This window comes from Amphibalanus amphitrite, unplaced genomic scaffold (assembly GCF_019059575.1).
Source record: "Amphibalanus amphitrite isolate SeventyFive unplaced genomic scaffold, NRLGWU_Aamphi_draft 000018F_arrow, whole genome shotgun sequence".
Taxonomy (NCBI): domain Eukaryota; kingdom Metazoa; phylum Arthropoda; class Thecostraca; order Balanomorpha; family Balanidae; genus Amphibalanus; species Amphibalanus amphitrite.
The window spans coordinates 1595024-1607769 of record NW_024881514.1 but is presented as its reverse complement, the minus strand read 5'-3'; the positions used below and the strand labels follow the sequence as shown (position 1 = coordinate 1607769).

The 12746-nt window shown below is 47.3% G+C and overlaps 1 protein-coding gene and 1 long non-coding RNA gene across 2 annotated transcripts; both read left to right on the top strand.

The window, feature by feature from the left end:
• Nucleotides 1-1204: 1204 nt before the first annotated feature.
• LOC122388919 lies at nucleotides 1205-6243 on the top strand. The gene is made up of 3 exons (XR_006257886.1): nucleotides 1205-1295; nucleotides 5819-5880; nucleotides 6183-6243. It is a non-coding gene; the product is annotated as an uncharacterized LOC122388919 (long non-coding RNA).
• An 878-nt stretch (nucleotides 6244-7121) lies between these two features.
• On the top strand, nucleotides 7122-11750 carry LOC122388104 (adenosine deaminase-like). Its single transcript, XM_043378898.1, has 7 exons — nucleotides 7122-7201; nucleotides 8659-8888; nucleotides 9353-9460; nucleotides 9781-9899; nucleotides 10212-10381; nucleotides 10868-10994; nucleotides 11294-11750. The coding sequence occupies exons 1-7, from the start codon at nucleotides 7122-7124 to the stop codon at nucleotides 11390-11392; spliced, it is 933 nt and encodes a 310-aa protein (XP_043234833.1). The 3' UTR covers nucleotides 11393-11750.
• Nucleotides 11751-12746: the final 996 nt, after the last annotated feature.

Below are 12746 nucleotides of genomic sequence, written 5' to 3'. Positions count from 1 at the left end.
AAAAGCTCCTGATTTATGCTCGTCTCAGCCCAAGCTACGGAACTGCTATTCCAGTTCAAAACCCATGTTAAAAAGTGAACCATTTCCTTTAAATACGGGTGGAAGAAAAATTGGCTTGGTTATACGCGTTACCTACTCTTGCCATGACCGGCTCACCGCGTCCCCGCGCAAACGCACCTCGGAGAGAACTGGCAGAACAAAGGACTAGGAAGCGATGGCATTGGAAACGCAGTCGCCGCGAATCGGAGTTCACTGAACCATCGTAAGCTGACACCCATCTCAGCGGCATTGGGGGGTGGGGGTGGGGGTGGGAAGAGACGGTGCTGGGAGTCGCAGTCCACTGCACTGGCTTCAAAACAATGGCGGTCACCTGATGACCGGTCCTCATGTTCTGGGGATGCAGTAGACGTGAGTGGGGGGGGGGGGGGGAGGAGCAGACAGGAAGTTGATTGCGTACTGTGGGATACTGGGGATATTCGGCTTTTTCATTCACTTGATGGCCCATGACGTACTATTGGTCTCAAGATAAGGGCCCAGGCGATCTGTAGTTTTGATGCGGTGAATACCCTTACCCTCGCCACAACTCGGGCCGAGTGCACCCCTCCTCCCAGCCAGCGCCACCCCCACTCGCATTGTGGCGAGGGTGAGGGTATGCACCGCATCAAAACTACAGGTCGCCTGGGCACTTATATTGAGACAATAGTACGATATGTTTTACTGCCTTGTACTGTCAAACCGAACTAGGTCAATTATTTTTTTCCTCTTCAAAAAATAAAAAGGAGCCGGAGTCGCCCCCTTTTTTGGCGGCTCCGGCTCCGGCTCCGGCTCCGGGCTATATTGTTTCACGGCTCCGGCTCCGGCTCCGGCTCCGGGCAAAATATGCCGGCTCCGGCGGCTCCGGCTCCGACTCCGGCTCCGGCTCCGCATCCCTGATTGCAATATATATTTTTTAATTTTACTTTTACCTATCGACACGATGCGCATAAACAATAAACTCGTTGTGAATTATGATAATGACTTCATACCGCCGAACTCAATGCTCTTAAAATAAACGGCACATTTCGCAGTTGACCCTCATTCTCCGTCTGCGCACTCTGCTTCAAAGCTGCAACAGTTCTGACCTCTGGACATGTCCGTTTATCCCACCGTGCACGCCGCCCGGCCGACCCGGAACCGTCTGAGCAGCCGGCGCCCCTGTCAGTAGTACGAGTGTCCGTGCCGGACTGAGAGGGCACCGGGGTCATTCCGCCGCCATGAACATCACTGAGAGGGTCTCCACTCCCGTCAAATGCCGGGTGAGTCGGTGCTGACGATGCGCTAGAATGGTGTGGATTTGCCCGTGAAATCTTTTAGTGAACAGCATATACAGGCATTGGAACTTGTACAGTGTGTCTAAAAAGAATGTACCGTCGCCACTACGTGGCGCTGGTGTCGCGAGCCGGTAGTTGGCTGAATCCGCACCAGACCACACATTCCCAAGCGCTAGGTGACAGCTGCGCAGCGGCCGGTAGTAGCGTAAGCCCGAACCTTCGTGACACGACCCCGGGGGGGGGGGGGGGAGGGGAGCGGACGGGGCAGCGCGTGTAGGGAGGGGTGCTCCGGCAAGCTGGCAGTTGTCGCGGCCAAAGGTCAAGGGGTCACACACCAAGCGAACGGACGCTGATGTGGGTTCGTGGGGATCATGAACTTGTGTGTGGTAGGTGCGTCTTGCGATGCACGGGTGATACGCCAGGTCTAAGCCAAAGGATTCAGGGCAGAGCTGAAGAAAAACATCTGGTCAACTACGGCGAATAATGGTGCTGAAAAATGGAAAGTATGGGTCAATGCAAGCCTTCATGACTATAAACAACTTTTCTGAGGACGCAAAGGCCAGCATTGAATAACGATATCCGGATCGAAATTAGCAATGATTTATAATTAAATGCCGAACTAATAGCGCTGCAAAACCCTCCTAGTAAATTGTCAAGTCGGATTATACCCACTTGAATTAAACTATCCTAAATAAAATTGTTAATTAACTGTCTAACACTGACGTTCTTTATCATACGATAAGTATGGGGTTAACCAAGATTCAGCATCTTCCGCGTTCAAACAATCACCTGTAAGGTTAGAACATTAATGGCCAGGTAAAAACATGGTCGGGATTTGATTAACCGGATTATAAGTCGATTTTTTTTAGTCGGGATTTGATAAGTCGGATTTTTTACGCCAACCGCATTTTTAAGTCAAGTCAGGTCACTGATCTATGACGTCATAAATGACCAGTCCTAAAATGAACTGTGTGAAACTGTCCTAAACTGTCCTAAAATGAACATTTTAGGACTGTGCTAAAATGTTCCAACTTCGCAACACCCTCAGTGCAGAGCTTTCATAGGGAGATGAAACTTACAGGATCTTATAGTATGATCGAGAGGTCTCACAACTTGTATAAATGTATATCTAGGATTTTCTGAAGGGTCGCCTGAGATCAGGTCAGTCTCTCACCATTAAAAGTCAGGGGAATATGGAAATTGCTAGTTTGGTCCGGAAATGATATACAACTATCTCAAATTCTCAAGCCCACGGAATCGTGATTTCATATTCATGCGCTGCTTGCAAGGTCTGATGCTTCAATTTTGCTTTGTTGATCTTGCGTGACGTCATTTATCACGTAACTAAGGCTATCAGTTTTTCGTCAATAACTCCCGATCAACTAAAGCTACCGAGTCGATAAAGCCACTAATGGACATGAAAAGACCTGCCGAATCGATTGATATGCAATATGACCTCCTTTGACCAGCTTCGTGACCTGACGGGCTGTGACCTGACCTTTACCCGAGGTTAACACCTTAACTCTCGCCCGTATTGGTGTTTTTCCAGCCTCAAACGTATAAGGGTCCGTTGGACCCCCCCCCCCCCCCTTGCCGTTTCGCCCCTGATCGAGCTAGAGCTTCGCGGAAAAAACGAGCGTGTTGGCCGTGACGAGAGGAAGTCGATGATACCCAATTTTAAGGTTCTAGGTCATCGGTTGACTTTCCAGGTCAGGTCAATGACCCAAAAGTCGGGGAAATCGGGACCTGTTAGAAAGTTGTAAAGCGTGGCTGCTATGAGGTTTTCGGGGTGCTGATCACGAATATCATGTTAGTTTTGATCGCAGATGATGTCTTCATGCATTTAGGCCAGGTCGGGTCAGGTCAGGTCAGGTCAACCAGTAAGGGTATTCGTAGTAGGTGGCAACCGCCTCTGACAGCTTCGCAACATGTTACGAGGGCACCAAAACTACTTCGTAAATGTTCATATGGCTGCTAAATTCGAATTCAGCTCCTAAAACTGGCCTAGAAACATGTAAAACTCGAAAAAGTGAACCGAGGTCATCAAAGGTCAATGACCTGACCTGACTTTCCGGTGACCTTGACACCCACCCTAATGCATGGAAGCAAGATCATATCCCATGTTTCAACGCTTAAAACCACGAAAAGACTGCAAACGCGCCGCTAATGCGAGCCGACATACGCCGAATCGCGCTTCCGGCCAAACATGGTCTCGAAAAGTAGGTCGCAGGTCAAAGGTCATTAAGGTCAGGGTCATGACAATTTCAGGGTGGGTGTAAAATTGATTAACGCGAGGGTACTGAAAGTTTCGTCGCGATCGGCCGCTTTTTACGCGAGTTATTCGCGAAAAACCGAGGGAGGGGGTCCGTTCGACCCCCCCCCCTCTATACGGGCGAGGGTTAAGTTGATCTCACCCGAAGAAAAAGTATACCATTCGACACGCCTGAGCTAGACAAACACGATGCTGCTAAAATCGCGGATCTGCGATCATTTTTAGCGAAGTTATTTACCAAAAACCGAACCTGTGCCTTGGGCCACTTGACCTGACCTCCGAAGTCATCGGCTGACCCTGGTCCTTAAATCGGAGACCAATCGCTGCATTTCGTAACGACGCACACGATCGTTTCTTTCGCGAGGCTCTAGCTCAATTAGGGGCGAATCGGCGAAGGGGGTTGTTTCCTCACTTCCAACCCCCAACGTCCCCTCGGTATTCAGAAAACCTGAAGGTCCGGTGAGGGTTAAATCGTTTCTCCTGAACGAGGAAGAAATGTGAAAGTCAAAGCTCTATAGACGTCCTGTAAAAGTGGCCATAATAATAAATTCGTTAGAAATAAGATGCTTTTTAAACGACTTCCTCATATAAAATCGGGTGCTGGGACCAATCTTATAAACGCTTTAGAATGGACAGGGTGTCACTGGCTAAAGTTTGGGTGCAGAAAACGGCTATTACCTAAATGCAAAATGGTTTTCATGCATTTCAGTCAATTGTATATTGTCGGTCCCAGTGGCCGAGCTAAAAAAAAGGTAGTGTTTTGCATCTTTTACGCCCTAAGAAACTACACCATCTATCGAAGTGGGCGGGCTTATTTGAATGGGAGGGCGCATTATGCACGAATCGTGTGCTTTCGTTTATTTTGGACTGTATTTTACCACATCCACTGCTGGTATCACTATTAATATAATCTAATGCCGTGAATACGACAGCATTCCATTTATAAGATTGGGCCAATGGAGTCGCGCCCCGCGAGCTCGGTTTTCCGCTGGGCCGCTACAGGCCAGGAAGTCGGTCTTCACCTGAGGGCAGGACAAAGGTCAGCGAGGGAGCGCGGGGTCAGCCAGGTATCGCCAAGTGCCGAGCGAAAGCCGCTCCCTCCCCTCTCTTCCGCTCTTCTCCCCTCCCCACCTCGGTATAGATGGGGAGGGACCGAACTGCCAATGACATGCGAGCGGTCAAGGCCGCTCGCGCGGCAGCGACCCTGGCGGCCGGGTGCCGCAACTGGGATTCAGCCAAGTTACCGATTCGCCTCCTGTGGGAGAGCCAAACCAGGGGACATACTTTTTAGATATACTGTACATAAATGCTTACTTGCCTTATCCATCTCTCGCTGAGTTTGTAATGCGCAGCTAACGCGGCTCCGGCTGGCGCTGCTTATGCCAGCTGACGCTTATTGCTGTGACGACTGTCTTCAGTCACAGCTATCGTGACTCCTGGTAATGTGTCTGTCATATCGTGCCTTGAGACGGTATTGTGGGACCAATCGGGGTGAGCCTGTAGATGGCGTCTTGAGGCTTTTTACGAAACGTATGAAATAATTGATCTGACTTTCGCCCAACATTGAAAAGCGGATCCTTGTAACAGAACAGGTATATCTGCATGTTTTTATTTTGCAAAATATATGCATTGCAATGGATGCACCACCGTGTTGCGTAAAAAAAAACACACTGAAGATGTTGCTACATAGTTATTGCGCCAGCTGAACGTTTCAATTCGGCGCAGCGAACTGCGATATCTATCGGCTGACCGCTGACGTATTGTCCGATAAAACGATAAGGACTAAAATGATGTGCCCTCTTCCTGCCGATACGATAATAGTGTCTGTCTCCGAATGCACAGTCGCAGTTCGACAGAGCACATAATGTAATGCCTTGCCGTCTTGTTGTAGCGTAAGTTTGATCTACTCGTAATTTAAGAATAATTCTTGCATATCAACAGTCGCACTCACAAATGATGGATGAATTGTGGACCGCCGAAGGAAGGGGACGAAAAGGACGGTGATCTACATACATTAACGGATCATTCAGAAGCCAGCTGAGCTGATGACTTTACTGTCACCGGAAATTAGAGATAAAATAGTAAAAAAAAAAAAATCACTGAAGAAAGGGACTGCCAAGGCTGTTTGCTTGAATCCCACGACACAGAATGCCACGCCTTCAGGGCGCTGACATAAAACAAAACATACTTGTAGCCACCAATGACAAGCCTCCGAATTGTGCCATTCCTTTGTCAGGTTCATCTACATGTTCACCTGGAAGGCTCGATGCGCTCATCGACGCTCTGGGACCTCAGAAGGTGAGAACGAACAGTTTGCGACAACAGGTGACATTATAATTTCAAAGCGGTCTTCAAAGTATCGCGATATCTTAACTCGTATAAATTACCAATATGGAACATGCCTCATGTACGCTAGCCTTTCCGAATCTATCGGGAGAATATGCAAGTTATACCTTAGCTATGTGCAACTGCTTCAATTGACCATGGTCTTTGTTATTGCATGTGTCATAGATAACATGAATCATGTTATCTATGCATATGCTAATTTAGCGTCAGCTTTTCAACATCAAGTGATTGCAGAAATGTGAAACACATTTCAGACAGAAGAACTTGCCGTTACCTGGAAATGGCGCTTTGAGGGATCTCGAAGAAACCTTAACCCTCGCATGTGTGCGGCGTTTTCCAGCTTCTAATGTGTAGGGGGGGGGGGGGGGTCGGTTGGACCCCCCCCCTTGCCGTTTGGCCCCTGATCGAGCTAGAGCTTCGCGGAAAAAACGAGCGTGTTGCCCGTGACGAGAGGAAGCCGATGATACCCAATTTTAAGGTCCTAGGTCATTGGTTGACCTTCCAGGTCAGGTCAATGACCCAAGGTCGGGAAAATCGGGACCTGTTAGAAAGTCGTAAAGTGTGGCTGATAAGGGGTTTTTCGGGGTGCTGATCACGAATATCGTGTTAGTTTTGATCATAGATGATGTCTTTAAGCATTTAGACCAGGTCGGGTCAGGTCAGGTCAGGTCAACCAGTAGGCGTCGTGACGGGTGTTAGTATTACGTGTAAACCGCATCTGACAGCTTCGTAACATGTTACGAAGTCACCAAAACTACTTCGTAAATGTTCAAATGGTTGCTAAATTCGAATTCAGCTCCAAAAACTAGCCTAGAAACATGTAAAACTCGAAAAAGTGAACCGAGGTCACCAAAGGTCAATGACCTGACCTGACCTTCAGGTGACCTTGACACCCACCCTAATGCATGGGAGCAACATCAAATCACATGTTTGAACGTTTGAAACCACGAAAAGCTTGCAAACGCGCGGCTAATGCCAGCCGACATACGCGGAATCGCGATTCCGGCCAAACATGGTCTCGGAAAAGAGGTCACAGGTCAAAGGTCATTTGGGTCAGGGTCATGAAATTTTCAGGGTAGGTGTAAAATTGATCAATGCGAGGGTACTGAAAGTTTCGTCGCGATCGGCCGCTTTTTACGCGAGTTATCTGCGAAAAACCATGGGGGGGGGGTCCATCCGACCCCCCCCTACACATGCGAGGGTTAAAGATAAACTCGCCAGGTGATCTGGCGTTCTGCCTGGAGAAATTCCAATGGCTGCTGCCCGCACTTGAGTAAGTCATGTTAACCCTCGCCGGCCGAGGGGGGGGGGCGGGTGCCGCCCCCCCCCATAGGGTTTTTTCGCGATAGCTCCGAACACGCTGGCGATAGAGAGCTGAAACTTGGCATACCTGACCTTTGATCCAAGTCGCATCTTTTGACACCAACCGCATTTTTGGGTCAGGTCAGGTCACTGACCTATGACGTCATAAGTGAACCTCTGCACGGTCTTCAGATGTCGCAACTTCGCAACGCCCTCACTGCCAGAGGAGATGTCACAGGGAAATGAAACTTGCAGGATCTAGTATCCATTATGAGTCCCACAACTTGTATATCTCGGATTTTTCCTAAAGGTCATATGAGGTCAGGTCATTTTCGTGACCTCACCATTATAAGTCAATGGGGAAAAATGAAAACTGCTATTCTGGCGCCGGGAACGATCTCCAACTATCTCAAGCACACCGAATCGTGATAAGATGCACTCCTTGCAAGGTTAGATGCGTCACTTTTGCAATGTTGACCTTGCGTGACATCATTTATGACGTCATCAAGGTCATATTAGTTTTTCGTCAATAACTCTTGATCAAATTGAGCTAGCGAGTCGGGAAAGCCACCAATGGACTCAGGAAGACCTGCCGAATCGAATGATATGCGACATGACCTCTTTCGACCAACTTCGTGACCTGGGGGTGCTGACCTGACCTTGACCTGAGGTCAACACCCCAAGTTGACCTTACCCGGACAAAAAGTATATCATTCGACGCACCTGAGTGAGACGAACACGATGCTGCCAAAATCGGCGCTCTGCGGCCGTTTTTTGCGAAGTTATTCACCAAAAACTGAACCGTACCTTGGGGCACTTGACCTGACCTCAGAGGTCACCGGTTGACCTAGGACCTTAAAATCGGGTACCAATCTCTGCGTCTCGTAACGGCGCACACGCTCGTTTTTTCCGCGACGCGCTAGCTCCACCAGGGGCGAAACGGCGAGGGGGGTCGTACCCGCCCCCCCCCCCCCCCTCGGCCGGCGCGTATGTAGAAAACCAATAGGTCCGGCGAGGGTTAACTCATCGGTATAAGCGACTTTTGCGACTTATAAAGACCCTATAACGTAGAACGGGTGGCGGACTTTTGTACGTTTCATTATGAGGGATTGAATGATTATTGTGGCAAGAGTGTATAAACTATGCTTTATGTGATTCATATGTTATGGCGATATGTATGGTACTGTACATATATCATAAAATTATTGTTATTTTTCAAAATATAATTCTGATGCAGTATTTTACATGAGATTACGTGGCATGAAATAACCACCGAAGCCTGTTTCATTGCAAGTTGCACTACATTTGTCAGCCATGAGTTGTATGGCACATCAGCTTATGTAGTTCCATGCAATCAATTAGGTCCCATTACTATTTATGTGTTATGACGCGCGTCTTGACCTCAGTTTACGCACCGCCGCGTCGCAGGGGGGACCTGGCCGCGATCGAGCGCGTGGCGTTCGAGTTTGTCGAGGACGAGGCTGGTAGCGCGGTGCTGTACACGGAGCCGCGGTTCAGCCCGCACCTGCTGGTGGGCGCCGGCGGCCAGGTGACGGCCCGCCAGGTGACGGAGGCGGTGCTGCGCGGCCTGGCGCGCGGTCAGCAACAGTTCGGCGTCACCGCCCGCCTCCTGCTCTGCTGCATCAGGGGGATGCCCGGTAGGAAAATACGTTATTGTGTATGGGATGATGCTTTTGTTAGCCGATTTGGTACCGGACTGTTGTTCATGGGAATGATGGGGTTGTGTGTGTTGTCTTATTCGTAAGGCGTTTCGCGCTGACCTCGGTTACCCTTAGAACAATTCAGAGAAGTGAGAACGTCCTTTGATTGCAGATGATTTATGCTTGACCTTGCTCGACAGGTAGCCTTATGATGGGACCCTGCTATTTAATATTCTAACTATATGAAGCATGAGCGTCTATTTCAATCGTAAGGGCCATCCGTAAGGTTCATCAACAATATCATGGTGTAATACGACTAACGACAGTTTGTTTGCTTATGAAGTCACATTTGCCACCGAAACAAGTTCATTTTTCCTCACCGATCTAACATGAAAATCTATTGAGCACAGCATATGTTAGGGAGCGTTCATTGTCGTATATCCGCTGTATTTGCTCCCCAGAGAACTACATGGACACGCTGGACATTTGCACAGAGTACCGCGACAAGGGCGTGGTGGGTATGGACATCGCAGGAGACGAGGCGATGGCCGTGCCAAAGGACGGCGACGGTGAGCATATGCTTTAGCGAATGAATAGGAAGCGATACAACGTCTTTTGAGTGAATACCAGAGGATGGAGATTCTGAATCGAGTGAAGATATTTCGGGCAAGCCATCGAGCATTGCTATTTAGTATAAAAAAGCTCTCGCAAAATAACAAGCAGGTACGGTACATTCTCACATACTTAGCTAACAAAATGGTGCTCCTATAACTTCCTAGCTGTCGCGTCCCTGATATTCCACTTGCTCTGCAATTTATAGGCATGCGTGGTGCTATAACAAAAGTGCGCTGATGTCTGCTTTGCTGCACATGTGTTTAATTTTTCACAGCCGCCAGCTGCATACAGAGCTCAGCGGCAGAGTTGGCAGTGTTCCAGGAGGCGGCCCGGCGCGGGATCCACCGCACAGTTCACGCCGGGGAGATGGGCCCAGCCTTCATGGTGCAGATTGTAAGTGTGATAGCACGGTATACATATAACCACTATACAGCTTGGCCAATCTTCAAGCTTCATCGTCCAGCCGAAAAATGGTGAATGTGGTTATTTACAGCAATGAAGTTGCCCTCTACATCATCAATAAGTATGCGCACAACTCAAAAGACGTAATTGAGGCGTCTTGAAGCGCTATTTACGTGCTCCACCATGCTTTAAATCTGACGGAAAGAATTTTATCGTGTCCTTTCTTTGCTCATCCTAGCAAGGGGAACACCAATATGAAGGAACTCTTTTTTCCATTTTGAGATAAGTACGTATGTGCTACAGGCCCTGGACGAGATGCACGCCGAGCGGATCGGTCACGACTACCACGTGCTGGAGGACGAGGAGCTGTATAAACGCTGTATCAAGGAGCGCGTCCACTTCGAGTGCTGCCCCTCCTCCAGCTATCACGCCGGACTAGTGCCGCTCACACAAACCAAACATCCCATTCAAAGGTGACTCTTCAATTCATAAGAACAAAGCCGTACTGGTTTGAAAATTACATAAAAGATCACTTTCTGTGATATGAGGTTATCGGTGGAGCCAACAAATAACTATGTAAATGAAATTACTTTTCCTGACGTTTTGATTCAAAGCAACCTTCGTCAGAATTACAAGTTAAAATGTAAAAAACCGTATCAAAATGCACAATTTTAAGCACACTGCGACTGAAAACATGTCAGTTTTCAGTCGCAGTGTACTTAAAATATGTGTATTTTGATACGCATGTTTACATTTTAACTTGTAATTCTGACGAAGGCTGCTTGGAACCGAAACGTTAATAAAAGTAATTTCATTTAGTTATTTGTTGGCTCCAGCGATAACCTCATAACACAAATATGTCCTTACATAATCGGCATCACTTTCTGTCTAGTGTATCTTTAGTTTTTTTTTGTAGCTGTTACAGCAATAATAAAATGCAATTGAACGTTTGATTTCAGGTTCTGTGAGGACGGAGCCAACTTTTCAGCGAATTTGGATGACACAATCATCTTCCAGTATTCTTTCGAGGACGAACACACCCTTTTGCGTCGTATGGGCTTCACCGAGGCTAACTTCGCCTCCATGGTAAGAATGCTGTCGAGTGCCGTGATGATTGTATGGCCTTGGTCATGATGAAGTCCTTCGCTGTCTTGCTCTTCTGGCGCTGTTTATCGTTGGGAAAAAACATGTGAAAACCTTATAAGCTTGCTGTCCTTAACCTGTGGGATGTGATGATGATATTTGGAGTTCGAACTGAGTATTCCTTTGGTGTGTATTGCTAGTTACTCTGATGAAATAAAAACTGTTATTACAAGGTTCCTATCTTAACCAATTATATGTAAGGTAAGTGAGGCATGAAGAGGCTGTTTTTTTTTTCGTTTCAGAACTTTAACGCAGCTAAAGCCTGCTTCCTACCTGAAGAAGAGAAAAAGGAACTGCTGAAGACACTGCTCAAAGCTCATGGTGTTCCCGACGTCATGTAGCATTACTTTACGTGTGCGTAATTACCCAATCTTCGGGCAACTCACATATTGTGAATAGAAAATGAAATAAATTTTTAACATGGGTTTTGAACGAAACAATTTTTCATGCATGCTGGGTATGCCTTAAGTACAGCACAAACCGGGCAGTAATATATATTTTTCTAACCGTGGTAACAGTTTCCAGTTTTTGATTAAATGTCAGTTGATAAAGCCAGCTTATGTAAATCCTTAACAAGCTGTTATATGCTGCCTATAATAGATCTTCATGCATTTATGTGCATTTCACAATGTCTGAGAACGAAACCCCTTGCTATAAGTGTGCTGTTGGATGTTATCACAATAAAATACACGGTAATGTTGACAATTTGAGACTTTGAAATAGGTATAATGAAATAAAGAGAGGCCAAACATACCAAGATTGGTGTAAAATTACTGGACACAAGCCTTCCAAAATATGATGATATACCACAATACCATTTGTTTCCTAAACACGGTGATACATGCATTTATTTAGATAAATGTGATATTCAGTATTGTAAGAAAACTTCAAATATAAGAGACAATGTTATCAGTCATGCAGTGCTAAAAAAAAAAACAATTTGTGCAAATAGTTTCACCGGAAATCTGAAAATGTTGAGTTCCGATGACCCATTCGCCGAAACCCTGCGTCAGCGAACAACCGATGGGCTGCCAGCCAAATTCACCGAATCCGGGTCTAAATGTTAACACCGCTGCCACGCTCCTGGGGAAGGGGGCTGAAGGGAGTGACGACAGAGCACGGCGGCCAGTGGCGAACGGGGCGCTCTCAGGGACAAACGACACGACACGGAAAGCTTATAATCGATTAATAAACACGCTCGAGTAACCACCATGACATTGTGAGGAACTATCGCTTCATCGGTGCTGGTCGTAAATTTAATTACAGATTTAGCGTAACATAAACTTATGACAAACCGTGTTCTGTGGTAATAATTAAGCGGAATGTCAGCGTCTCTAGTTTTGTTGTTTAACCCGCGCACCGACGGGGGGGGGCGGATATCCGCCCCCCCCTGAGGTTTTTCGCGAATAGCGGGAAAACCGCGGCGCGTAGCGCCGCGAAATTTGGTATGACTATTCCCTTATTAATTTTACACATGGTGTGCAAGTTTGAACCTCCTACCTTTCAAGGTCAGGTCACCAGGTCACTTTGAATGACCCAACCTCAAGTCACTTTTTTGCAACTTTGTCACCGTGCCAGAGCTACAGTAGATGTCGGAGGCCTTTGAAAGTCGCAGGATGTTATTAGGTCATTAGTAGCTACAATTTGTATATCTCGGAATTTTGATATCGGTGACCTAAGGTCAGGTCAATTTCG

Coding starts and splice junctions, on each gene's coding strand:
- LOC122388104 (XM_043378898.1), top strand. CDS start 7,122: ATGCGAGGGTTAAAGATAAACTCGCCAGGTGATCTGGCGTTCTGCCTG. Junction 7,202..8,658: donor TGGCTGCTGCCCGCACTTGA/GTAAGTCATGTT, acceptor GCCGCGTCGCAG/GGGGGACCTGGCCGCGATCG. Junction 8,889..9,352: donor CTGCATCAGGGGGATGCCCG/GTAGGAAAATAC, acceptor TTTGCTCCCCAG/AGAACTACATGGACACGCTG.